The sequence below is a fragment of the Rhincodon typus genome, chromosome 38, assembly GCF_021869965.1.
Source record: "Rhincodon typus isolate 14 chromosome 38, sRhiTyp1.1, whole genome shotgun sequence".
Taxonomy (NCBI): Eukaryota; Metazoa; Chordata; class Chondrichthyes; order Orectolobiformes; family Rhincodontidae; genus Rhincodon; species Rhincodon typus.
Genome location: NC_063369.1, coordinates 12,502,685 through 12,528,829, shown reverse-complemented (window position 1 = coordinate 12,528,829; position 26,145 = coordinate 12,502,685). Strand labels below are relative to the sequence as shown.

The window sequence follows — 26,145 nt, the reverse complement described above, 5'->3', positions numbered from 1 at the left end:
GAGTCATGAATGCCGCTGAATATTATATGAGCTCCTTGATGCCAAACTTGATCAACTATGGGCTTTATGTCAAGGCCAGTCACTCTTATCTTAACTCTGGTGTGCAACTGTTTTGTCCATGACATTGATTTTGTCACAGTTGTAATGTAGGAAGAGTGTCTCTCAACTTTCACTAAGGCAGTTCCCACAAACAGTAATGCCAAGTAATTAAATAATTATGAGATAAACCATTTAACATTTCGTATTGAGGATGAAATCTTGACTTGGGCATTACTGGAAGCTCCCTTGTGCTTTCTCCACAGGAGTGCCACTGTGATCTTGGTTCTACCCATGAAAGCACATGGGATCTGGGTTTAACATCTCATTTGAAAGCTGAGCTTATGGTCAAGAAACTTTAAACCTACTAACAATCATTACCTGTGACCATTACAACCATTGGCAGCTATTTCAAATCCGAGCTCATGTTCAATCAAAACTCATGCGTACAAAGAAATGGACCCCATTAAACATCAGGACCGTTTCAGTGAGTCAGCTTGAAAATGGAACAATACGGGTCACATACCTGTTCGAGGGTTTGTGAATGCTTCCCACCACACTGTGTGAGGGTGGAATTGTTTGGCTTTTCTGGGTTGGGACAGTTGAGGGGTGGCACTGTAAAAATCAGAGTAGTTAAGAGATCTTTTAACATTAGTGCCCAGTTCAAAACTCTGCCATCTTCTTACTATGGATTTCTGATGCCCACCTGACTGGGGAGATGCAGCCGAGTTTAGAAATCTCATCGAAAGGATGTTCCTCCAACAATGCAGCATTCCCTCAGCACAGGACTGGGGTTTGATGGAGTTGTGGTGGGGAGAAACAGCTGAGCTTACGCTCTCAAATCTTGGCATGGTGTTTCATACCAACGCCCTTCTGACTCAGAATGGTAATAATTGAGCTAAACTGACATACACAATACTAACAAGCCTGCTGAGAGGTTAGCTCAAATTATAGGTGAATGGAGGTCAGGTTTTAGGCATCCTTTAGGCCCTGTAATTTTGTCAAAGAGGGGCTTAGCACATGTGGGAAGATCCCATGACTAAAATTTCCTCCACAGAACCTGAAATAAATGCACAGAGGCCTGCGTCATGTCACCAAGTCACCCATTATTTACATGTGCACAGTACACTGGCTGTGACCAGCCAGTTCACAGTCAGTCCCTCAAGTGAAGAGATTCTGAATTGCCTATTTCTTTTGGTCATCCAAAGCTCCCTAATTGGCCCAGATTAACAAACTCATTTCAGGATCTCATCGTCAATGAGTTCCACTTGAGTCCAATCACTGCAGGGTCGATCTTGTGATTCTTGGCAATTAGCAACTAAAGATGAATTCAATTTCATTTCAGCTCCACAAGCTTTCTGATATCCTAAAATTTCTACCATTGCCTTTTCTGGCCCTGTGTTTCCTGGAACTGACCTCACAGTCATTGCCTGTTCCCAAAATTCCTCAGGAGATGCCAGAAGGTAACCTCAGGCCCAATTCCCTAGGTGTTAGGTATCCAAGGTCCATCAGGGAGCTACCTGTGCATCAGGAGTCTTGGCCGAGTAATGGGCCCAGCCTAATTTCAACCCCCATATATGTAGCCTGACAACCACACTCCTACCCCTCCCCAAGAAGCCTATCCAAACCTCCAGTGCCAATAATCATTTCCATGTAGCTCTGCGCATTAATCATTGCCTTTACCTGTGCAGGTCTTTCCTGTCTGTTCTGGAACTGGCTGAAATCCTGCCCGACAGATACAGTAGTAACTCCCAAAGGAGTTATGACAGGTTGCATTCCTGCCACACACATCTTCATCCTCACACTCATCCACATCTGCAGTGAAGAGGGAAAAAGATCACAGCAACTGCTCCAGAGCTCGATTGAACAAACTTGGACAACACAAACTCCCACTTGAATAAAGCCTGGTAACTTGGTGTTAATAATCTACATTACACAGAATTTGCAGCATGGAAAATGGCCATTTGGTCCATTAGATGGATGGTAAACTTGATGCTCCACCGAACAGCCTCCTCCAACACTGTCTCACTGCATCAACATATCTGTCTATTCCTTTCTCCCTCATGTACTCATCTACCTCATACATCAATGTTCAACTTCTCCATGTTGTAGCGAGTTCCACATTGTTATAACTGTTTTGCTAACTTGGTTTCTCCTCAATTCTTCATAAGGTTTCTGAATAACTATTACATATATGCATCCTCTAGGTTTGAACTAACCCCCAACCTAAGCTGGATTCTGACCCAGCAACACTGAAGGAACAGTGATATATTTCCAAATCAGGATGGTGTACAGCTCACAGGGCAAATTGCATGTGGTACACTTTAGTTTCATTGTATCCCCTTGTATGCAAGTTGTGGTTATTATCTGGGATTCACTTGTGCCACTTCATGAAAGAACAGAGTAGAAGAGTGGAGTGGTTGCTACATTAGGAGGTGCATGCTTGTAAAGTGTATCTGTATAAGTAAATGTCTTTAAAAGTGTGCAAATATTGGCTTCAGTTCTACATTCAATCACAACTTTCTGGAAAATTGCAGTAGTAATTTCAACAGTCTGATGTTCTTGTTCATCTGGGTATTGGAGATGTGTCGACAAAACTTTGTTGAGCTGCTGCAGTGCATCTCGTAGCTCGTGTTCATAGCACTGATCATGTGCTGACAGTGGAAGCATTGAATACCTAAGATATTATCTGTAGCACTGATAACTCAAGTGTTAGATACTGCACTAATGCTATGGTGCTCTAATGGAACAATTGGACCGCCCGTAGGCGAGTGTGTTCTGGCTTGATCACTTATTTTCACCTCTCTTCATACACAGGTTCTCCCCTTTGGGGAATGATTGGGGAGGTTTCAAAGGATTAGTAAGCTAATTATTAATTTCTATTAGCTTCCAAACTTCAATGTATAGTCCCAAATTACTGAGCTTCTCATCATGGATCAACTCCTCCTCTCAGGAGGCACCCAGTGAAATTCCAGTGTGTTGTGTTCAAGGCAAGTACATCCTTCATCACAAAGGGCACCAAAACCATTTGCCAGGGCTATGAAAGGTCATGAAACAGAGGGAGCTAGTTGGGAGTTCAGATACAGACCAACCATGATCTCATTGAAAGAGGGTGATTTTCTGGGGCTGAATGGTCTTCTCCTTTGCCCATAGTCAGCCTACTCTTTAGAAGTCACAGAGCTCAGCATTTTGGCCCTGTATCCAGACTTAAATTCCAGCAGAGGCAACAACAGTTTGTCTGATTTTAGTGAACAACGCTTATAATGAGGGCTGTGGTCAGGAGTGCACCAAGTTTAGAAATGGTCTCTGAGCCTTCCAGCTGCGACTTGGTATATTTGGATCCTGGAACCATTCTCCAGTCCCTCACTGGCACTACATGCACAGGTTTAGGCCCTGTGGAAACTACTGAACCTAGGAAATCCTATAATAATGATCTCACCCAACCTCTGTTTCAAAATATTCATCCTTGCACAACAACACTTTGTTTCCTTGCATCCTTAATGTCTTTAGAATTTATCAAGAAAAATACAAGGCAGAATTAGAATGAACAGTCAGAATTTTTCTCCCAGGGTACAATTACCAGGAGAGATAGTAGGAACTACCGATGCTGGAGAATCTGAGATAACAAGGTGTAGAGCTGGATGAACACAGCAGGCCAAGCAGCATCAGAGGAGCAAGGAAGCTGACGTTTCAGATCAGGACCCTTTTTCAGAAGGATCCTGACCCAAACTGTTAGCTTTCCTGCTCCTCTAATGTTGCTCGGCCTGCTGTGTTCGTCCAGCTCGACACCTAATTACCAGAAGACATGGGTTTAAGGTAAAAGGGGGAAAGTTTAAAGGAGGTGTGAGACAAGGTTTTTTAAACAGAGGGTGGTAACAGCCAGGAATGCACTGCCAGAAGAGGATGTGAGGTGGACACAATATCAAAGAGGGATTCAGAGTATGTAGGGGCAAAAGGTTTCCATTTAAGAAAGACATCATGTGTTGCGCAGTCTTGGTAGGCCAAAGGTCCTGTCCCTGTGCTGTATTATTCTTTGTTCCTTGTTTTTTTTTAATTATCCTTACAATTTTTCTCCCAGATTTGACTTGGACATCAATAGCTAGTTCCTTTGGAGTCCATGACTATCCTGGTGAACTGATAACATTGTCACAAACAAGAGATTAATGCCCCCGTTTAACTGCTTGTAATATTATCCTCCTTACCTTTACAAGTTGTTGCAATTCCGGAGCTGCCAGGAATGGGGGTAAATCCTTTACCACAGTAACACTCATAGCTCACATTCAAGTTGCGACATATTGAGGATGGGTCACACGGTGACGATTTACACTCATCGATATCTGTGTAAAACAGTAATGTTTGTTGATGGCTGGATCACCATTTTGCTCTAATTGGAACCTAAGATGCTATATAGGAGCATGAGAAGGCTACTCAGCCCCTCAAGGCTATGACACCATTCAATAGCTGACCTGTATATGGCCTTCACTCCACTTTTCTGATCAAAAATCCATTGCATGCACCTTGAATATTGAAAACATAGAGAGCAGGAGTAGGCCATACAGCCCTTTAAGTATGCTCTGTCATTCAATATGATCATGAATGATCATCCTCCTGTGTTCTACGCATGGACCTTGGACAGCCAAGCAGCCATTAAGAAAATTAGGGGGCATGCCGTGCAGGTACTTCTGAATGTGCTGCTAAAGGAGGTGGTGGAGGCGGGTACAAATTGCAGCGTTTAAGAGATATCTTGACAGATACATGAATGGGCAAGAGAATAGAGGGATACGGACCATGTATATGCAAAAGATTTTTAGTTTAGAAAGACATCATGAGTGGACGCAGTCTTGGTGAAACAAAGGGCTGTTCCTGAGCTGTACTATTGTTTGTTCCTTGTTTTCTTCATTGTTCCTACCATTTGTCACTCGGATTTGACTTGGAGGTTAGACTCTAATTCCATTGCAGTCCAAGATCATCCTGGAGAAGAGACAACCTTATCATAAACAAGACATTAGTGCCCCTGTTTAATCACCTGTAAGATTACGCTCTTTACGCTCTTGACAAGTTGTTGCAATTCCGAAGCTCCCAGGAATGGTGGTAAGCCCTTTACCACAGTAACACTCATAGCTTCCCCGTAAGTTGCGACATATTGCGGACGGATCACACGGTGATGATTTACACTCATCGATATCTGTGTAAACAGTGATGTTTGTCAACAGCTGGATCACTATTTTGCTGAAATTAGAACCAAAGATATAGGAGCATGAGTAAGTTACTCCCCCACTCATGTCTACTCTACCATTCAATAGCTGACCTGTATATGGCCTTCACTCCACTTTCCTGTCAGTTCCTCATAACCCTCAACTCTTTTCCATAGAATAGAATCCCTACAGTGTGGAACCAGGTCCTTTGGCCCAACAAATCCACACCGACCCTCAGAGCATCCCATCCAGACCCATTTCTCAGAGCCACCTAATCTACACATCCCTGAACACTATGGGCAATTTAGCATGGCCAATCCACCTAGCCCACACATCTTTGGACTGTGGGAGGAAACCGAAGCACCTGGAGGTAACCTACGCAGACATGGGGAGAATGTGCAAACTCCACATAGACAGTTGCCCGAGGGGGAATTGAACCCAGGCCCCTGGCGCTGTGAGGCAGCAGTGCTAACAACTGAGCCACCATGCTGCCCTTATTGATCAAAAATCCATCTCATGCACTTTGAATATAGAATCACAGAGAACAGGAGCAGGAATAGGCCATCAGCACTTCAAGTATGCTCTGTCATTCAATATGGTCAAGAACAATCATCCTACTGACTTCTGCACACAGGCCTTTGACAGCCATGCAGCCATGAAGAAAGTTCAGGGGCACATCATGCAGGAACTTCTGAACAAAGTCTGTCGCCTTGATTTTGTGTGCAGTTTTGGTCTCCTTATCTGAAGAGGGATGGTCTGAATATGGAGGCAGTACAGTGATCTGATTCCTGTGATGGTTGGACTGATATATGAGGAGAGATTAAATCAGTTACGATCATAATCGCTAGAGTTTAGATGAATGAAGGGGGCATCTCATAGAAACTTACAAAATTCCAACTGGACTAAACAGGGTAGATATAGGAAGATGTTCCCAATGGCGGGAGAGTCCAGAATCAGAAATCACTGTTTAAAGATATGGGGTAAACCATTTAGGACTGAGATGAGGAGAAATCTCTTCACCCATAGAGTGGTGAGCTTGTGCCCTTTAATTTTCTTCATGGCTGCATGGCTATCAAAGGCGTGCGCGCAGAAGTCAGTAGGAAGATTGTTCTTGACCATATTGAATGACACAGCATACTTGAATTCGCCACCACAGAAAGCATTCAAGGCCTAAACATTGTAGGATTTCAAAAAGTAGCTGGATTTCACAGTTGGGACTAAAAAGATCAAAAGATATGGAGGAAAAGCACGATAAGGCAACTGAGTTAGATGATCAGTCATGATCTTAATAAATAGTGAAACAGGCTTGATGGGCCGAATGGCCTACTCCTTTTCCTATTCTCTGTGTTTCTATGACTTGACTGTGACCTGCTGACAACCATGACATGGTTCATTCCTTTGAGTCTGTGCTATATAGCAAGGCCAGGCAGAAGTAATATGAGCAAAATACTGCAAATGCTGGAAATTTGAAAAAAAAATCAGAAAGTGCCAGAGAAACTCTGGCAACATCTGTGGAGAGAGAAACCAAATTAATATTTCAAGTCTGATATAACTGTTTTTCAGAAGTAATACTTATATGTGGGGCTGAGTGGGTAAACCACAAAAAGCCAAGGTAATGTAAGGCAGGGATGCTGTGAGCATCTCGGTAAGTCTTGTAGTGGAGTGTGCACTATGGCAGTGAGCAAACAACCTGGACTTACTGCCTGGTCCAATCCATGAGCTGGGTGTGTGTCCCTAAGCACTCTTGAGTGCCCTTGCTCCTGCATTACAATGCTCTGTGCTGGCACAGTGTTCAAATGCAGAAGTGGATTGGAGATGTTCAAAGGGTCCATCGAAGTTGGCACATGTTGGATATCAATGTACATGGTTTTGAGGTACATTTGGTCAGAGAGATATTGGTGCCTGTTGCCCGATAGAGGGGCTCTTCAGGGTAAGTGGTGAGCTGTAGTCACCAGGTCCCCGTTCTGATTTCTATATTGAGCATCCTGTCATCAAGGTCGTTTGGTGCAGTTGGTCAGATAGGAAGCTGAATATTGATGAGGTGAGTAATGCTGTTAACAAGGTGTTTAATAAACTATAATCTCCCCTTATTAGAAACGCATTCTGCCCAAGTGGAAAACTCACCTCACAGCTTGGCAAAAACATAACAGATGCTCCCGACGTCAAGATGTGTCTCACCAGACTCCTGGCCCGATTCTGCTATATGGCTCACCACAGCCAGTCTCGCCGAGACCTTTAATGAGCTCCTCCCCTCCTTTTATTTTTCCAATGGGTATAGGCCCACCCAATCCTCATGAGATATTGCCTTCATCCCAGAAATCAGTCTCATGCATGTTCTTCCAAATCCAAATATGTTGCTCCTTAAACAACCTGTACACAGAACACAATATATGCGCTCCCAAAGACCTGTCTGTCTGTCACATGCCTTACTTATCTGTTCCATTCCACTTGTGAAAAAGGCAATTTTTTTTTCAATTTAAAACATAAAAATTTGGCTTTGGCAGACAGACCACCATTGTTCACAGTGATGGTGGTCATGGGTGTGGGGCATTGGTGTAGGTATGGGTGTGGGGAATGGATATGAGGCATGGGTATGAGAACAGGTGTGAGGCATGGGTCAACAGCATGGGTTCGGGGCATGGAGGTGAAGCATTTGTGTTGGTATGGGTACGGGACATGGGTGTGTTTACAGCATGGATGTTAGATATCCATCTAAGTTGCAGGACACAGACACTGCAACCTCCTCTTAGCATGGCCAAGAGGGTCAGAAACTGATGGGGAAAGACCTGAGCATTGTCTGCAATCATGTAGCGATTTCCTGACCTTGCTTAACACTTACCCATGCAGCCAAGACGTTTACGATTGTAATAACCAGGCGGACAAGACTTAGCCTGGCAGAGCCTCCAAATGAAGCAGACTTCTGGGAGAAAAAGACATGAAGCATTTTAAAATTTTGTTCCTCATTTACCTCTCTTCCTGACCTGAAAAGGTTTACTCATTCTCCAATCCTTCACCCATTCCCCATGCACAGGTCCAGCAACTTTTCAATCAGCAGGGACTGGGGATGGATCTGGGTTTGGTTGGAAAGACGACTGAGGTCCCACCACAATGTCCGAGTTTGATACATGTGCATCAGCCCAGACTGGGCACTGTTGGCCTGTCCCTTTCCCTGAGAGCCGTTGTGAAACCAGTTGGCTTTGTACAACAATCTGGAAACTTCCAGGTGGACATCCTACCCGAAGCTAAATGTCAAATTAAGAGGCATAATGAGGTCAGTTTCACAACTTACAAGATTTGATTCTGCCAAGTGACCTGGCTGATAAAACCCAATAGGCCTCGATTTTAATCCAGCCCTCCATTGGGCAGGGAAGAGTCAGATGAGTGGTTAATACCTTAAATATCAACCTCTCACCCATTGTGTTGCCAGGCGATGTAATATTAATAGTGGCAATTCAGGCTGTGGACAAGGCTCCCACTAAAAGCGAGCAGGGACCTGCTAAGACACAACCGCAATGTAATGACATCACTGGTGCCGTGATGCAGCGTTGAAGTAAAAGTAGCTGGAGACCATGTGATCTGCTGCCGTCAGGGGGTCGAGTTTTAAAAGACGTTAAATGACGGACAGGAGGTGGACTTGCAAAATTCCAGACACCTAACCCATTCCCTGCCTCTTTCCTGTGCCGGGGACTAAACTCTTCTGTTTAATCACATTAAGTGTGTATATCTTTTATTTTAAACAATGTGGCAAGAGTTTCTGTCCCTGCTGCAGCCAGTGAGCTCCAAAACTCCATCACCCTGTGGTTGCAAAGATTTAACTGTCAACTTCACTCCAATTGGATTGCCTTATTATAAAATACAGTGAAAAGCTTTCATTTGTTGCCATAATCTGGCACCACTTTGATAATCCAAGTGTAAGAGAAAATGAAATGATACAGCTCAAAGGTTAAACAGGTTGGGATTCTACTCGTTGGAGTTTAGAAGAATGACAGGTGATCTCACTGAAACATAAAGGGTTTGACAGGGTAAATGCTGAGAGGATGTCTCCTGTCTTGGGGTTCTAGGACTACAGGGCAGAATCTCACAACTAATTTAACACTGAGATGAGGAGGAATTTCTTCTTTCAGAGCATTATTAGCCTTTGGAACTCCTTGCAGACTCCTTACAAAGGTAAAGTTGCCACAGCCTTACCAGAGCATAGGGCTGCTCTCTCATTAGAGACTGGTGGTAGTGGTTAAACCTAACGGTCAACACACCTCAGGTGAGGGGAAAGGAAAAGTCCTTCATGGTAACTTCAGCCGGTATGGAAGTTGAACCCATGCTGCTGGCATCACTCTGCAGCACATATCAGCTGTCTATCCAACTGAGCTAACCGACTCCCCAAAGCTGTACATGATACTCAAGCTGTTGCTCAATTAATGTTTTACCCCTTTGACACAATGGATAATGTCTCTTGAAGGTTAACTTTAGTGAACTTACTAAGACTTTGCTGACGCCTGTAAGATATGGTCTGTTTATCCCTGTTTTCATTGACCATGCAGAATCAACAACGTTTCTCAAAATAGGGAAGAGAAGTTAGTTCTGTGAATTCTCACATTTCCTGCTTTGCTGATTAAAATCTTAAAGCTGCATTTTCAAAGCATAAACGAGGAATTGACTGCACTAATGACAAAAAAAATCGATCCAGACTTTTGCCCCTGAGGCAAACACAGGTACCCATGGATTACAGACGGTTCAAGAAGGGGAGGGTTCTGAGAAAAGCAATAAAAGCCAGTGGTGATATTGGTGAGAATATAGTCATCAGTCTATATTCAACATAGAAAGGAGAACAGGATGGGACAGAGATGCAGGGAAGGGGCTAGAAGAGATGGGAGTTAGCGCAAAGGAGGAAAGTGGTTGTGATGGAAGGGTGGAGTGGGGACGGGAGAGCACGGGTGAAGAGAGGGGAGATGATGAGCCATAAGACTTTATTCGGAATGAGAACAGGAAAGAAACAGGGAGAACGCAGAGGAAAGATAGTGAGGACAGAGAAGTTACGGTCAGGAAGAGATGTTCTAGGGGAAGTGCGAAGATGGGCTCACAAAAGGTAAGCAGGAGGGAATGAAAGGAGAGGAAAGAGGAGATGGGCATGAGGAAAGAAAGAATGGAAGATGATAGAGGGTAATAGGGCAATCAAAAAGAAATTAATAAATATATTTACCCAGAAACAGCAAGCAAAAACTGATTTTCATGTCAACAGTACTGTTTTACTCAGGTGTTGTAATTGCTGCAGTATGTTGGCACTCAATATGAGCAGATATATTCTTTGCATTATCTTTTATTTGTGATGATCCAATCAGCAGGGACAGGAAATGATCAAATGATTTCCTGTTGGTCATGATCAAGGCCAGAAAAACAAAACTCATCTTTACTGAAATAATGTGGATGTAGTCATTTCAACAAAGGCCGTATCTGGACTGACAGGACTTTGGCGCAAGGTTTGGGGCTTCAGGAGCGAAAACCCTGCCCTGGGATTAGGAGCTACATTAGCAGCTACAACTTTCGAGAGACCACATTAACTGCAGCACTGCCTTAATCATAATGACGATTCCCTTGGGATCAGCGCCTACAACTAAGACACTATAGATCAAGGGTTAAATTTCATCCAAACCGAGAGTCACTAATTTCATGAACACTGATGGACTCCAGTTTGATCTTAATGCACATTCAGCAGGAGATTCTGAAAACTTGTTGTGAAAATTTAAAAAAATTTTTTTATTGCTAATCCTTGATATTGTAATACTGATATTCTTTCATGGAAGGTATCAAGGTAATTGTGGTGGGAGCTCCTTGTATTGTGGCATAACCCTCATCAGGGAAAAAGTGAGGCCACTGAACTCATCACGGAACTATTACATGCTTATCCAGCTTCCTCTTAAATGCAGCTGTATTTAACTATTCCTTGGGGTAGCAAGTTTCTGTTTCTCAACAAGTAGTTTCTCCTGAAATCTCAACTGTATTTAGTTAATGGTTATTTATATTTATGTCCCTTTAGTTGATTTTTGCAGAGTCTACCTGATATAAACGCCTTTGTAATTTTAAAGTGTAATGGAACCTCCAGCAGCAGATGGAGACGGTGAGGGACAGCAGCTGGAGCAGTTGAACAGACCCTCTCTGGAAAGAAAAAGGTATCTACAGGGGGAAGGCAGCCTCATGGGAAGATTACATAGACAGACAATGGATTCCTCTGCCCAAAGTGAACCAATCACTCCATTCTATGTAAATGTTCAGAGTACTTCTTTGTTAAACCCTAATTAGAATTGAATTGAATGATTTTATTGTCACATGTATTTTACAGAGAAATACAAAAAATAGTGAAAAGCTTTCATTTGTTGCCAATAATCTGACACCACTTTGATAAGCCAAGTGTAAGAGAAAATGAAATGATACAGCTCAAAGTGAAGTCCATCCATGCTGCAGCGCCAGAATCACCAGCACCTTGCCAGACCCAGCTAATGTCGATGTCGCCGATCCTGAGGTGCCATCTTTCACCATTGGGTCAATTCACCTTTACCACACCTGTTCCGGGCACAACATCATTGCAGTCTATCGTTGTGGCCGATGTTGCCATGGTGCCCTCCTGTCACCACTTCACTGCTGCCAGCGCTGGTCCTAACCAACAATAAAGTCACTGATCGTCAGGTGTCATCTTTTGCCACTGGGCCTACATCACTGACATTGTCTCAGGGCTCACATTCCTCTGCACTGGGCTCACTCTCTCCTCTGCACTGGGCTCGCTCTCCTTTGTGCTGGGCTTGCTTTCTCCCCCTGCTCTGGGCTCGCTTCTCCTTCATGCTGGCTTCACCTTCTCCTCCACATTGGGCTTCCACTCCCTCTGCGCTGGGCTTCTACTCCCCCACACTGGGCTCACTCGCCCTCTGTGCTGTACTCACGCTCTCTTCCACGCTTGGTTTGCTGTCCTCTACACTGTGCTTCATCTCTCCCTTGGAACGAGGATGATGCTGAGTGACTTCACAGGGACATTGACAAATTGGCCAAATGGGCAGACTGAGGTGTCTGACCATTTCCCTTCATGTTTCACTGACATGAAGTCAGTGGAATAATGAATCCATGTTTCATGATCTTTGAGTTGTCCATGTGTTCAAAACTCATTTTACATTTCTGGTGTAATCATCAAAAGTTCACAACACAGGCATCAAGTTATGGTGGATGAAGTTGAAAGGTGCCTTGCTGAGATGGGATGGATGAGGGGGGACATTGAAACTGTCTATGTCCATGAGGAGGGAGATTGAAGTTGCTCTAGAATCAATGGAGACTCAGCTATTGACAGAGAGAATCAGATCTTTACCTCAAACTGAGACAGAGGATCCCCACGTGCATTCCTTTGACACAAAGGAGTAAGGAAACAGTACTTCTGGTCAGTACTTCTACCTGCAGATATGTAGGAAACCAAACAGACTCAGGAGAAGATTGGAAAAACCTGATGCTCACTTGGAAACGTGCATGTGCACTGTTCCACATCCTCTATGTTACTGCATCTTGCACAAAGACTGCACTACATGTGTGCAAAGTAGGTACAACATTGAAATGGGAATCTGAGGGGGTGCTGGTGGAGGATAACAGAAAATGGATAGTGGAGGAGAGAGAACAGACAGAAGCAGGAGAGAGAACCGATGGGGCTGAGGTGGGGTGAAATGGAGGGAGTGATCTTCCATTCTCCCACTGGATACCCCATGCACCACCTGCCCAGCACACCCAGTCCCCTTCTCTCCAATACCCCACCTCCCCTGTTGCTCAGCTCCACGAACAGCAATAGGGACTGAGAGGCATTGAGTCACACAGCACGGAAACAGACCCTTCGCTCCAACTTGTCCAGGCCAACCAGACATCCCAATCTGACCTAGTCCCATTTGCCAGCATCTGGACTATATCCTTCTAAACCCTTTTGATTCTTTTATCCATCTAGATGCCTTTTAAATGTTGTAATTGTACCATTACTTCTTCTGGTTGAACAAAATTGAACACAGTATTCTAAAATTGGCTTCACCAATGTTCTGTATAGCTGCAACATGACTTCCCAACTACTATACTCAATGTTCTGACCAATGAAAGCAAGCGTGTCAAATGCCTTCTTCACTACCCTGCCTACCTTTGACTTTGCTTTTAAGGAACTATGCAGCTGCCCCCAAGTCTCTTTGTTCAGCAACACACCCCAGGGCTTTACCATTAAGTGTATAAGTTATGCCCTGGTTTGCCTTACCAAAATGCAACACCTCACATTTATCTAACTAAACTCCAACTGCCACTCCTTAGCCCATTGGCCCATCTGATCATGATACCACTGTACTCTGAGATAATATTCTTCACTGTCCTACCTTCAAGCTAATTTTGTATCCAATTGGCAAGCTCTCCATGGATCCCATGTGGTCAAATCTTATTAACCAGTCTACCATGTGCAACCTTGTTGAACACTTTGCTGAAGCTTCAAACAAGTTATTCCTCATACACTGTGGGGCTGCCTTCTACTCTCCTTTTGCCAAATATTGTCCCATTCTTTATGTGGCTCTATAGTGAATGCGAACTTTGGCAAAGTAGAAGTATCGTGCCTAAATGACACAGGAGCGGAGGGGTCAACCATTATCTATCAGTTTTTCTTTGTTTAAGGATGTAAGATCATCAATGTTGATTCCCTCATCCCGGTCTCTGCTTCTCAGGGATGGGACATCCCATACCTTGGCTACATCGAATTCTCCCTAAATGTCCTCAATCACACTCTTCATAGCCTCAGGTTTCTGTTAAGTCATGACACAACCGATACTCCTGGGGAAACACGAAAGTTGAGAATAGCCACGGTGCTGGGTTCAAATGTATTCAGAGATATCCAGACGTCCTTGGAGATCATCTATGGTGAAGGCAGCACACTACAAGGTCAACAGTCAGGGCACATGGGTCTTTAACCTTAGTCCACGCATTCATGATGTATCAGCCTGTATGGAACCCTAGAACTGTCCAAATCACAGGGGACCAGGCTGTTCTTTACCTGCCTGTTCTTGAACTCTAACTGTTTGACATCAGGCCTTTGCTAGAGTGTCATGTGTCACATGGTGTACTTGCTGTAATGCTGGGATTCACTGTCGACACTGTGGATTAAAAGGGGAAGAAACTCAGTCAGATTGTGAACTTCGATGACTTTGAGCTGGGTGGGAGGAAAAACTGTGAGGAGGTTGCAGAGATGCTTCCATGTGATTTAGACAAGTACAGTGAGTGGGCAAATGCATGACAGATGCAGTATGATGTGGATAAATGTGAGGCTATCCACTTTAGTCGCAAAAAACAGAAAGCGGATTATCATCTGAATGATAATAGATTGGGACATGAGGAGGTGCAACAAGACATTGTACACCAGTCACTGAAAGTAAGCTTGCAGGTGCAGCAGGCGGTGACAAAGGCAAATGGTATAGGACTAGATCCCAATGTAGTGATCTGCCACAAAGCCTGGATCCCTTGGAAGGTATCAGTCCTGATAAGAAGCTGAGAAGGTTTTCTTGAGTAAATGCTGGACATTATCTAATTCCTGTCATCAAGGTCATTGCTGTGGAGATTACTGGTAATATTGACGCTGGTCAGTCTTGCAGATTGACTGAGATTCTGCAGGTCCGATGGCTTTCGAATGTGATTGATTTCCAGCATTCAGAGTGAGGGAGAATCCTTTCGTCATCCTGTTTCTCTTTTAATTGGTTTGCATCACCCGGAGTCAGAGACAATCAATTGCTACAAACTAGAGGATAGGTATTCGGCTAACACAGTGTTCTAATGCTCAAATTAGAGGCTGGTACACTGGACATTGTTCAGTCTGACTGCCCCACTTCAGCAGAGTTGAAAGTGGCTTTTTAACCCCTGCCCTGTTGTTTCCTTGGAGAGTTAAACAGACATGTCTACATGAGGTGGCTTCCTACCAAGAAGGTAGACATAGTCAACCCCCTCATTATCTTTTCGTGTTAAGGCTCTGCATGATTAAAGTTAACCTGGGAATCTACATGCATGCCAGTCCATCCGTTAACACAGGACTCTGTCAGACTTTCAGAGAATTTAAATCTGCATTTTTTCGGTAGCTGTCCTCCTCCTACAAACATATATTTTGGGATTAAAAGTACGCAATGTTTATAAACATTTAAGGTTCGGATCCATCGTCATAACCCCATGTGAGGAGCCACTTAACTGATCTGCTGTTTTTGCCAGAGACAGACCAACCTCTGTCATGTAGCATCTGATTGTAAGTCAGTCTGAAGAACAACCACAGGCTAGGTATAGAGTAAATCTCCCTCGACACTATCACAATATTTATCTCATTCTGTTTGATGTTTAACATATGAATTGGTCTCATTACAAAGAAAATAATGTTCTAATTTTGGTGAGACTGATTTTAATTCATGTTCTTGTTTTTCTCATTGTTCTCGATGTACAGCTTACAGACCAGAGGCACAAGTGCTGGGTGAAGGAATTATAGTCTTAATGATTTGCCAACTAGAATTAATTTTCTAGTAGAAAGTTGAGCCCTAATGTTTTTTAATTACATTAACATTGTTCCTTTCATTCTGAAAATATCTGGAATGACAGGAAATTAGGCAGGGTTATTGGCCACTGACTGTCTCTGCATTTAGTTGCATTATGATCCACAAATCCAGAAACATGATGTTTCAAAATGTTCTCAATTATATTGATGCATCTTAACATTGCTGGAGGATTAAACACAGACTGGGAGATGACACTGAATACCAATTCTCAGATTATTACATTGGGATCCAACTCCTGGCCTCTGGATCAATAGTCCAAGTCTCCAGACTGAAAGACTGAAGAGGTTAGAGCTCTTCCCTCCAGAGTGGAGGAAGCAGAGCCTGATAATAGCTTGTTGTAACATGAAATTTGCATACATGGACAGCTCAAAGATCATGAAGTAAGGATCCTTTATTCCACTGGCATCAAATCATTATAATCATGAAGGGAACTTACTCAAAGAATATTTTAAATTTATTGTATCATCTGTTCTTTTTAATTTTTATCTTTTATCTCCCCTCTTACTTCTAACTTTTGTATGTATGTTGTAGTCGTAATGCTTCTCACCGGAAATAATTAATAAACACATTCTTTTTGTTCTTTTATTCTTTTATCAATTTGGAACTACGTGCTGAAAATGACTGGTGAACTTTGTTACAAGGTAAGGAACAGACAAAATGAGCTTTGTTTATTTATGGGGCCAGACCTGGTGGCTAATTGCATGCTTTGCCTTGATTAAAAAGGCTCCAACAAACACAGAGAGCCCCATGAAGAGCATTGCATTTTAACAGATAGCAGAATTTGGCTACTAACAACATCAGTATCTGGGAATTGGTTCTTGCAAGTCTGGAAGAGATGCTCTGCTCAAACAAATGGCAGTTGTTGAATGGTAATTGAGGTGTCAAGAAGAGTCGGTCAGTCTATCAAGATGGAACCAAAATTAAGAATTTTTTTTGAATTATGTTTTCTGAGAGATGGATCTGGGCTGTTGCTGAAACAGCACGAAGATTTGAAAGCTCCCTGCCTAATCTGGTACACCAGCTTCTGGAAGCCCAAAGACAGGCAAGCTGCAGTAGAAGTATTGCTTCCTCTGCCTGAGTGAATTTAGAAGATAACACAGGTCAACATTTCAGGAAAGCAGCCAATGAGCTCACATTTATAATCTATGAAACAACATCTCATGGAGGACATTTAAGTAATCTGGCCAGGTTATTATCTTCTTTTATTGATCCTTTAGCTGCGTTTGTTTTGTCTGCCTATCTTTTGTGTGAATGGGGGCTGAAAGCAAATGTTTTGAGTTTAAAGCACAGATAATAATCAGCTCACTGCATTGTTTAATTTTCTCTTTGCTGAAGTTATCACGTAATTAATAAGTTGTTAAGTATTTTGTTTAAAATCCAAAACTGGAAATTAATTACTCACAAGGTCTGGGATTGGTTATTCAACAGTCTGGTAATGAACCATAGGAGTGGCTACCTGGGGATCTTGGACGGTTTAGTTTTACTGCATTGCAAATACAGAGGTAAAAAGGATGCCTTGGTTCGGCTGTCTGGCTCCGCATTGTAAGACAGGCTACAGGCCAGGATTTATTGCCCATCCCCAATTACCCTTGAGTTACATCTTGAATGATTTGAATAATGGTATTGATTGATGGGCTGAATGGTCTACTCTTGTTGTGATGTTCTTAATCATCAGTGATGGTGACTGTGTGTCAGTTATTGATATAACAATCCAACTGGCTTGTTAATGTCCTTTAGGGGAAGGGAAACTGACCACTGTAACCTGGTCTGGCCTACATGTGATCCTAGACCCTAAAACAGTAATGATTGACTCTGAACTGGCCTCTGATATAGTCTTAGGCAATCAGATGAAAAAGTACTGACCTTGTGATGATGCCCACTAAATAACCCTATGAAGGCTGGTATCTCATCACCAAGTACCCTTTATTTACATGTGTTCAGTACATGACAAAGAACAAAGAACAAAGAAAATTACAGCACAGGAATAGGCCCTTCGGCCCTCCAAGCCTGCGCCGATCCAGATCCTCTATCTAAACCTGTCGCCAATTTTCCGAGGATCTGTATCCCTCTGCTCCCTGCCCATTCATGTATCTGTCTAGATACATCTTAAATGACGCTATCGTGCCCGCCTCTACCACCTCCACTGGCAATGCGTTCCAGGCATCCACTGTCCTCTGCGTAAAGAACTTTCCACGCATATCTCCCTTAAACTTTTCCCCTGTCACCTTGAAATCGTGACCCCTAGTAATTCAGTCCCCCACTCTGGGAAAAAGCTTCTTGCTATCCACCCTGTCTAAGCCTCGCATGATTTTGTAGACCTCAATCAGGTCCCCCCTCAACCTCCGTCTTTCTAATGTAAATAATCCTAATCTACTCAACGTCTCTTCATAGCTAGTGCCCTCCATACCAGGCAACATCCTGGTGAACATCCTCTGCACCCTCTCCAAAGCATCCACATCCTTTTGGTAATGTGGCGACCAGAACTGTACGCAGTATTCCAAACGTGGTCGAACCAAAGTCCTATACAACTGTAACATGACCTGCCAACTCTTGTACTCAATACCCCGTCCGATGAATGAAAGCATGCTGTATGCCTTCTTGACCACTCTATCAACCTGCGTTGCCACCTTCAGGGTACAATGGACCTGAACATCCAGATCTCTCTGTGCATCAATTTTCCCCAGGTCTTCTCCATTTACCGTATAGTTCGCTCTTGAATTGGATCTTCCAAAATGCATAACCTCGCATTTGCCTGGATTGAACTCCATCTGCCATTTCTCCAACCAACTCTCCAATCTATCTATATTCTGCTGCATTCTCTGACAGTCCCCTTCACTATCTGCTACTCCACCAATCTTAGTGTCATCTGCAAACTTGCTAATCAGACCATCTATACCTTCCTCCAGATCATTTATGTATATCACAAACAACAGTGGTCCCAACACGGATCCCTGTGGAATACCACTGGTCACAGTTCTCCATTTTGAGAAACTCCCTTCCACTACAACTCTCTGTCTCCTGTTGCCCAGCCAGTTCTCTATCCATCTAGCTAGTAGACCCTGGACCTCATGCGACTTCACTTCCTCCATCAGCCTACCATGGGGAACCTTATCAAACGTCTTACTGAAGTCCATGTATACGACATCCACAGCCCTTCCCTCATCTATCAACTTTGTCACTTCCTCAAAGAATTCTATCAAGTTGGTAAGACATGACCTTCTCTGCACAAAACCATGCTGCCTATCACTAATAAGCCCATTTTCTTCCAAATGTAAATAGATCCTATCCCTCAGTATCTTCTCCAGCAGCTTCCCCACCACTGACGTCAGGCTAACCGGTCTATAATTACCTGGATTATCCTTGCTACCCTTCTTAAACAAGGGGACAACATTAGCAATTCTCTAGTCCTCCGGGACTCACCCGTGCTCAAGGATGCTGCAAAGATATCTGTTAAGGGCCATGCTATTTCCCCTCTTGCTTCCTTCAGTAACCTGGGATAGATCCCATCTGGACCTGGGGACTTGTCCACCCTAATGCCTTTTAGAATACTCAACACTTCCCCCCCTCCTTATGCTGACTTGACCTAGAGTAATCAAACATCTATCCCTAACCTCAACATTCATCATGTCCCTCTCCTCAGTGAATACCGACGCAAAGTACTCATTAAGGATCTCACTCATTTTCTCTGACTCCTCACATAACTTCCCTTCTTTGTCCTTGAGTGGGCCAACCCTTTCTCTAGTTACCCTCTTGCTCCTTATGTACGAATAAAAGGCTTTGGGATTTTCCTTAATCTTAACCCTGTTTGCTAAAATGACATTGATGTAGCTAGCTCAGTGCTGGCTCCTAGAGTGAACAGCACCACTGAAATTCCTGTTTACATCTGTCAGCCAGGACTCCCTGATTGGACCAGGTTAATGGCTCCAAACAGGGAAGTCATATTCTACGATGTCCCTGGCTGACCTCGTTCCAATCACTGCACTCCCTTACACCCCACCCTTTATATCCTGGTACACAGACTCGTTCTTTTTCCCGTAGCATCTCCTGAGACATTTTTGCACCAGGCCCGGTTCCTCCGACTCTGCCTCAGATACTGGTAGCGTGTACCAGACCGTAGCCTGCTGCTTGCATCTGGAGCATCTTGGCCGAAATTCATCATTTTCATCAGGCAGTAACAACATTTAGGCTGCCACATCTGCCGTGACCATCTCACCCTCTTCGATGCTGGGTGGAGGGGGAGAAACCCTGGATCTGACAGCCTTGCTGGATGTTTTGAGGGGCCAGGTATGTTTTGTTCCCGCCCTGTTTATGAGGTTGCAGCTTTCACGTGATCTACATGCTTGTTCAGGACAGCCTCTCCTACGCGAACTTTGTACATCACAGGACCTGATCTCAAGTCGACCGTACCTCTTACCCATGCAGGGCCATTCCCATGCTTTCAACAACAAACTGTCCCGTGAAATAAACTGTCTCTTTCGCTTAGAAGAGACTTTTGTGCAGTATTGGCATTCCTGATGCTGTTTCCCCCTCCCCGAGGTCTAGGAAGATCAGGTTTAACCTGGTGTGGAGTCTTCTCCCCATTAGCAACTCTGCTGGAGCTATCCCTGCAGTTGCATGAGGGGTGGTCCGATAATCAAACAGGAACCGGGCCAGTTGGTATCGAGTGAGGTCGTAGGCTGTTTCTTTGAGCCTGACTTTAAAGTTTGGACTGCTCTTTCCACCAGACCATTATACAATGGATGGGATGGAGCTGCCCTTACCTGCCAAATGCCATTCAACTTTAGGAAATACTTAAATTCCTTTCGGTAAAAGATGGCCTGTTGTCTCTGACCAACACCTCCAGGAGTCTGTGTATTGCAAAAGATACTGGTAACTTTTTAATCGTCGCCCCATGTTTGACAAATTAACTTTATGCACATCGAATCACTTTGAATGGGCATTCAGAATGAAAAAGAAAAACACAGCCTATGAAGAACTGGCACAGTCAACATGTAACTCTGCCCAGAGTTTAGCCAGCTATTTTCACAAATGTGGAGGAGCTGCCGGCTGTAATTTTTGTCCTTGTTGGCACTCTAAGCACTGCCCCACAAATGTGGCTATGTTGGCATCCAATCCTTGCTACGTGACATAACTTTGCTCCAATATCTTCATTGTGGAAAGCCCTGGATGACCCTGGTAGAGTTCAGCCAGTATCTGGCAGCTGCCTTTGCACTGGACAATCACTCTTGCTCCCCATCCTCTGTGTTGATCAAGTCTCACTGTGTCAAGAAAATTTTCAGTTCTGGTTGTGATGGCCCTTTTGCTTCCCCCATCACCACTAGCTGTTTTAGCTTTGTCAGGACAGGATCTTTTCTACGGTACGTTATTGTCAGCATTGACCAGAAGGGTACCCACAAAGCTTAAAACCAGAACAGACTCTTCTCGAGGTGGCACCACTGGTGGTGTATTTGCAACTGGGAGGCAGCTTAAGGCATCCACATTTGCCAGCTGGCCTCTCAGATGGCGTACCAACTGGTAATTGTCCTCACTCAAAATAAGAGTTCAGCACTGAATTCAACCCAAAACTATGGGCAGTACAGCCATGTCCTCTTTAAAGTAGCCCGAGCAGGGATTTGTGGTCTGTTACAATGACAAATTTATGTCTGCATAGGTATTGGTGGAACATTCTTATACCAAAGATGATGGCCATTTCTTTCCTTAACTTTTCCTCTCTATCTGGGCATATGATAGTTTGGTATCAGCCAAAGTCCAGGAAGCATACACTATCAGGCATTCCTTTCTGCTGAGCCACTGGTGAGCCAACACCACCTCAATACCATATGGAGGGCATCACATGTCAGCACCACTTCTTGCTTGGGATCATAGTGTGCCATAGTTCGCTGCAGGCTATATTTTGGCCATGAGACCATTTCCAATGCTGACTCTTTTTCAACAGCAGATGTAGGGGTGCCAGGTTGGAGGCCAGGTCACATATGAATCTTCTGTGATAACTGACCAGCCCAAGAAATGACCCAAGCTCCAGTTCAGATGTGGGAGCCGGGGCACCTTTGACTGTCCTCATTTTATCTTCCAACGGGTGCAACCTGGTCTTGTTGGCTCTGTTGCTCTAGTAGGTCATTTGGCATGCCTGAAACACATCTTTCTCTCCTAAGGTATACATCTGCCTTGGAGAAAGGTTTATGCACAATGAGCAAGCTCTCTAAAGGCTCTTTATTGGTCCTCCCGGTTATTAGCACGTCATCCAGAAAAATAGTAACCTGGGGTAGATCTTGTAAAATGTCTCCATCACCCACTGAGAAATGACACAGGCTACTTATACCCCAAAAGGTGGTCTCGTATATTGGTCGAAATTCTTGTGGGAATTAATTGTAGCATACTTCTGGGAATCCTCATCTAATTGCAATTGCAGGTATGCATCACTCATGTCCAGCTTTGTGAACGAAGCATGCCCAGCCTGTTTTGCATATAAATCATCTATGTGAGCGACTGGGTATTTATTCTGCTGTGAAAAGTGGCTTACTGTTTGAAAGCCCCACAAAGGCAAACTGACTGGTTGGGCTTCACAATCGGTCCGAGCGGTGCTGCCCATTCCACAAACTGTACTAGTTTAATGATTCCTTTGCATTCTAGCCTCCTGATTTCTGCCTCTACTTTTGCATATAAGGCAAATGACACTGGGTCGGCCTTGCAGAATCGTGGAATTGCTTCTTGGCCGATGTGTAAGGTGGCCTTGGCCCTTTTGATAGCCCGTACAACTTCCTAAAAATCTTCCGGGTATTTACTTAGGACTTCATTCAGGCAGTCATTTTCTGATCAAAAATGTTGACCCAATCTAGTTGAATCTTTACAGAATCCCCATAGTGTGGAAACAGGCCCTTTGGCCCAACAAGTCCACACTGACCCATCCCCCTATAACCCATCTAATCTCTACATCCCTGAACACAATGGGCAATTTTCAACATGGCCAATCCACCTAGCCTGCACATCTTTGGATTGTGGGAGAAAACCAGAGCACCCAGAGGAAACCCATGCAGACACAGGGAGAATGTGCAAACTCCACACAGACAGTTGCCCGGGGGTGGAATTGAACCTGAGTCCCTGGCGCTGTAAGGCAGCAGTGCTAACCACTGAGCCACCGTGCCACTTCCTCAACAAATTTCGCTCCATCAAGCTTGTGCCCAATCCCTTTACTACAATCTGTGGTAACTGAACAACTGCTTCTCATTAGAGACCGGAACTGAAGTTGTACCCTTAATCGTAAGGGTTTCTCAGTATAAGTTCTCAACCTGGCCAAGATCTTACGCAAACCTAAGAGTTGGAGTCCAGAGTGAATTGTGGTAAAGACTTTTTTTTTCTGAAGAAGGGTCCAGACTCGAAACATCAGCTTTCCTGCTCCTCTGATGCTGCCTGGCCTGCTGTGTTCATCCAGCTCTACACCTTGTTATCTCAGACTCCAGCATCAGCAGTTCGTACAATCTCTGTGGTAAAGACTAGTTGTGCAATCACTGATACAACCAAGCGGTATCAACCTCCATTAGAACCGGGTGACCACTTTACCAAACATTTATTTTGATTGGTTCTGAATTGGATGTTGCTAAGCAATTTAACTGTTCCAAACCAGTTGTGGGTGGACTTTCCAGGGTGTGCACTCTCCTGGATACCAGCCTGAGTTCTCTTACTCAATCACTTGCCAGCCCAGACCCTCAAGAAAATTTTAGCGGTTTGGCTGAGGCTTGACTTTGTTTTGGTGTTTTGCTTGGGCAGACCTAGAGTCCCTCTGTTCAGGATATGTCCTGAGTGAGGTTATGCAATTGCAGTCATTCATGTAGTGTTGCACAAGCTCATTTGGACTGGTGAGGGTGTTCACTTCTTTTGGAAAACACTGTAACTCATATGCTCCATTTGGTGCATTTTCTAATGACAAAGCCAGTTAGTCGGTGCATATGCATGGTCACATCATTAATTCTGCATGCCAAACAGTCTCTCAGCATCTCACATGGGGTTAAATCAAAATCACATGTCTCTACCAGTCATCTTAACCTCGTCCAAAATCCCAATACGGATTTCCCTGGTACTCGAACTGCTCAGTAAAACCGACAGCGTCTCAGAATTACAGGAGGCTCAGGGTCGTGATATTCCTTAGTTAAATCAGTCAACTGTTGAAAGGTGTCAGTATCTGATGCCTCAGGGAAAGTTAGGCTTCTGATAACTGAAAAAATTGTGAGTCCATAAACTGTCAGGAGAATTACTCATTGCTTTTCGTCTGCCCAATGTCATTTGCCTGGAAAAAATAATACATTCCTTCCACATATAGGGCACAGTCTTCAAAAGCAGGATTGACAAGTAAAGCTTCCCAAATAACAGCATAATTCCAGAAAGGCTTACCCCAACTCAAAGATGAATGTTGCGAGTGAATCTCTTCAGGGTGCATTTTTCTCTCATCGCCACTAAAATAACTTTACAAAGGCTAGTTTCCTGTCACCAAATCACCCTTTATTTACACATGCATAGTAACGACACTGACCGAGCGAACTCAGAGCCAGCTCCGTGAGTGAACAAAACCCCTAAGACTCCTGTTTGTATCTGTCAGCCAGGACTCCCTGATTGGACCAGGTTAACAGCGCCAATCAGGGAACTCATATTCTATGACATCCACCTGGCTGACCTCATTCCAATCACACCACCCACATTCCATAGAAAGAACAAAGAAGACTCCAGAAAGTCAGAGACAGGCTGATGAAGTGGAATGTGCAATTTCACATTCAGAAGTGGAAAATGATTCATTACAAATGACGGGAGACAATTTGAATGAAATGGTTACATTTCAGGGGGATGCAGGAACAGAGTCATCTGGTGGTGTGTATGAAAGACATGCTGTCGAAGTCCGGACTTAAAAAGAGGCTTCGCATTTTGAACACAGGCTTTACAGAGAGAAGCCAGGAAAGTTCTACCTTAACACTGTTTAGTCCAATGTGTCACTCTGGGCACTGCTCTTTGAGAAAGATGCCTTTGAAAGGGTGCCAAAATTTTCTGAGAATGGCAGAAAGGATAAGGGACTTCAGGTTATGTGGATTGAAGCCACTGGGGACTGTCCTGCCCACAAGCGAAGAGATTAATATGTGATTCACTGGAGTTGGTCAAAGCAATGACTTTTTTGATAAAAGTCATTAATACACAGGCTTTCACAAGCAAAGCAGAGGATGTAAATATGAATCAAAGAAGATTTGGCATATTCTGGTCAGATTCTAACTCCAGAGCTGCATTTTTTTTTGTTATTTCATGGGAAGAGGGCATCATTAGTTACACCAGCATTTATTATACGTCCCTAATTATCCTTGAACTAAGTGGCTTGTTAAGCCTATTTCAGAGGGCAGTTAAGTGTCAACAGGTTGGCGCTGCTGCCTCACGGCACCAGGGACCCGGATTCAATTCCAGTCCTGGGTGACTGTGTCTGCGTGGAGTATGCACAACAAGGAAAGCAACCTTAGCCGTTCTGATCTTGCCTTCATAGTTGCAATTTTCAAATCCTGATAACAACCTTGTAAATCTCCTCTGTATTCCCTAGAGCAACTATGTCCTCCCTGTAATGTAGTGGCCAGAATTACACACAAACCCCAGCTCTGCCTAACCAGCGTCTTACAGCTGAAACGTAACCTGCATCAGTATTATATCTCTACTCTTGTGTCAATACCTTGCCATATGAAGGAAAGCCTCCCCATACCTTCTTGACCACTTCATCTACCCATCCTGCCACCTTCAGGGACCTGGGGACATGCACTCGAGGTCGCTCACTTCTTTTGTCTCTCTCAGTGTCATCCCGGTTATTATCTATTCCCTTGCTTTGTTGCCTTCCCCAAATGCATAATCTCCCACTTCTCTGGATCGAATTCCATTTGCCATGATTCTGTTAATTCAACCAAACCACTGATACAATCCTGCAGGTGACAGCAGTTCTCTTCACTATCAAATGCCCTGCCAATTTCTGTGCCATCTGCAAATTTCCCAATCATGTTTCCCACATTTAAGTCTAAATGATTAACATATACCACAAGCAGAATGAGACCCAACACTGAACACCTCTGAAATCCATTCACAAAAAACATCTATTCACCATTACGTCTTGTTTCCTATCACTGAGCCAATTTTGGTTCCAATTCACCACAATCCCTTGCTGAATTTTTCTATTAATTGCTGTTTTAATTTGAGACATCCTGAACCCTGGCACCAGGTAGGCAGCATAGCCTTCAGGATTCTCAATTCTGGCCACAGAGAACAGGGTCTATTCCCCTGAATGCATAATCCTCAATTAGAACCACATTTCTCTTTCTCCTCCACCCCTTGAA

At 43.9% G+C, this 26,145-nt stretch overlaps 1 protein-coding gene across 1 annotated transcript in view; it reads right to left on the bottom strand.

Annotated features, from left to right (window-relative positions):
* Positions 1-9,765, bottom strand: part of LOC109917064 (adhesion G protein-coupled receptor E2-like) — a 39,247-nt gene extending 29,482 nt beyond the window's left edge. The window contains exons 1-6 of the mRNA XM_048617826.1: positions 9,708-9,765; positions 8,071-8,151; positions 5,084-5,221; positions 4,239-4,373; positions 1,720-1,851; positions 563-651 (exon numbers count right to left, since the gene is read on the bottom strand). Coding sequence (XP_048473783.1) covers positions 563-651; positions 1,720-1,851; positions 4,239-4,373; positions 5,084-5,221; positions 8,071-8,151; positions 9,708-9,765 — 633 coding nt within the window. The remainder of the gene's footprint in view (positions 1-562; positions 652-1,719; positions 1,852-4,238; positions 4,374-5,083; positions 5,222-8,070; positions 8,152-9,707) is intronic.
* Positions 9,766-26,145: the final 16,380 nt, after the last annotated feature.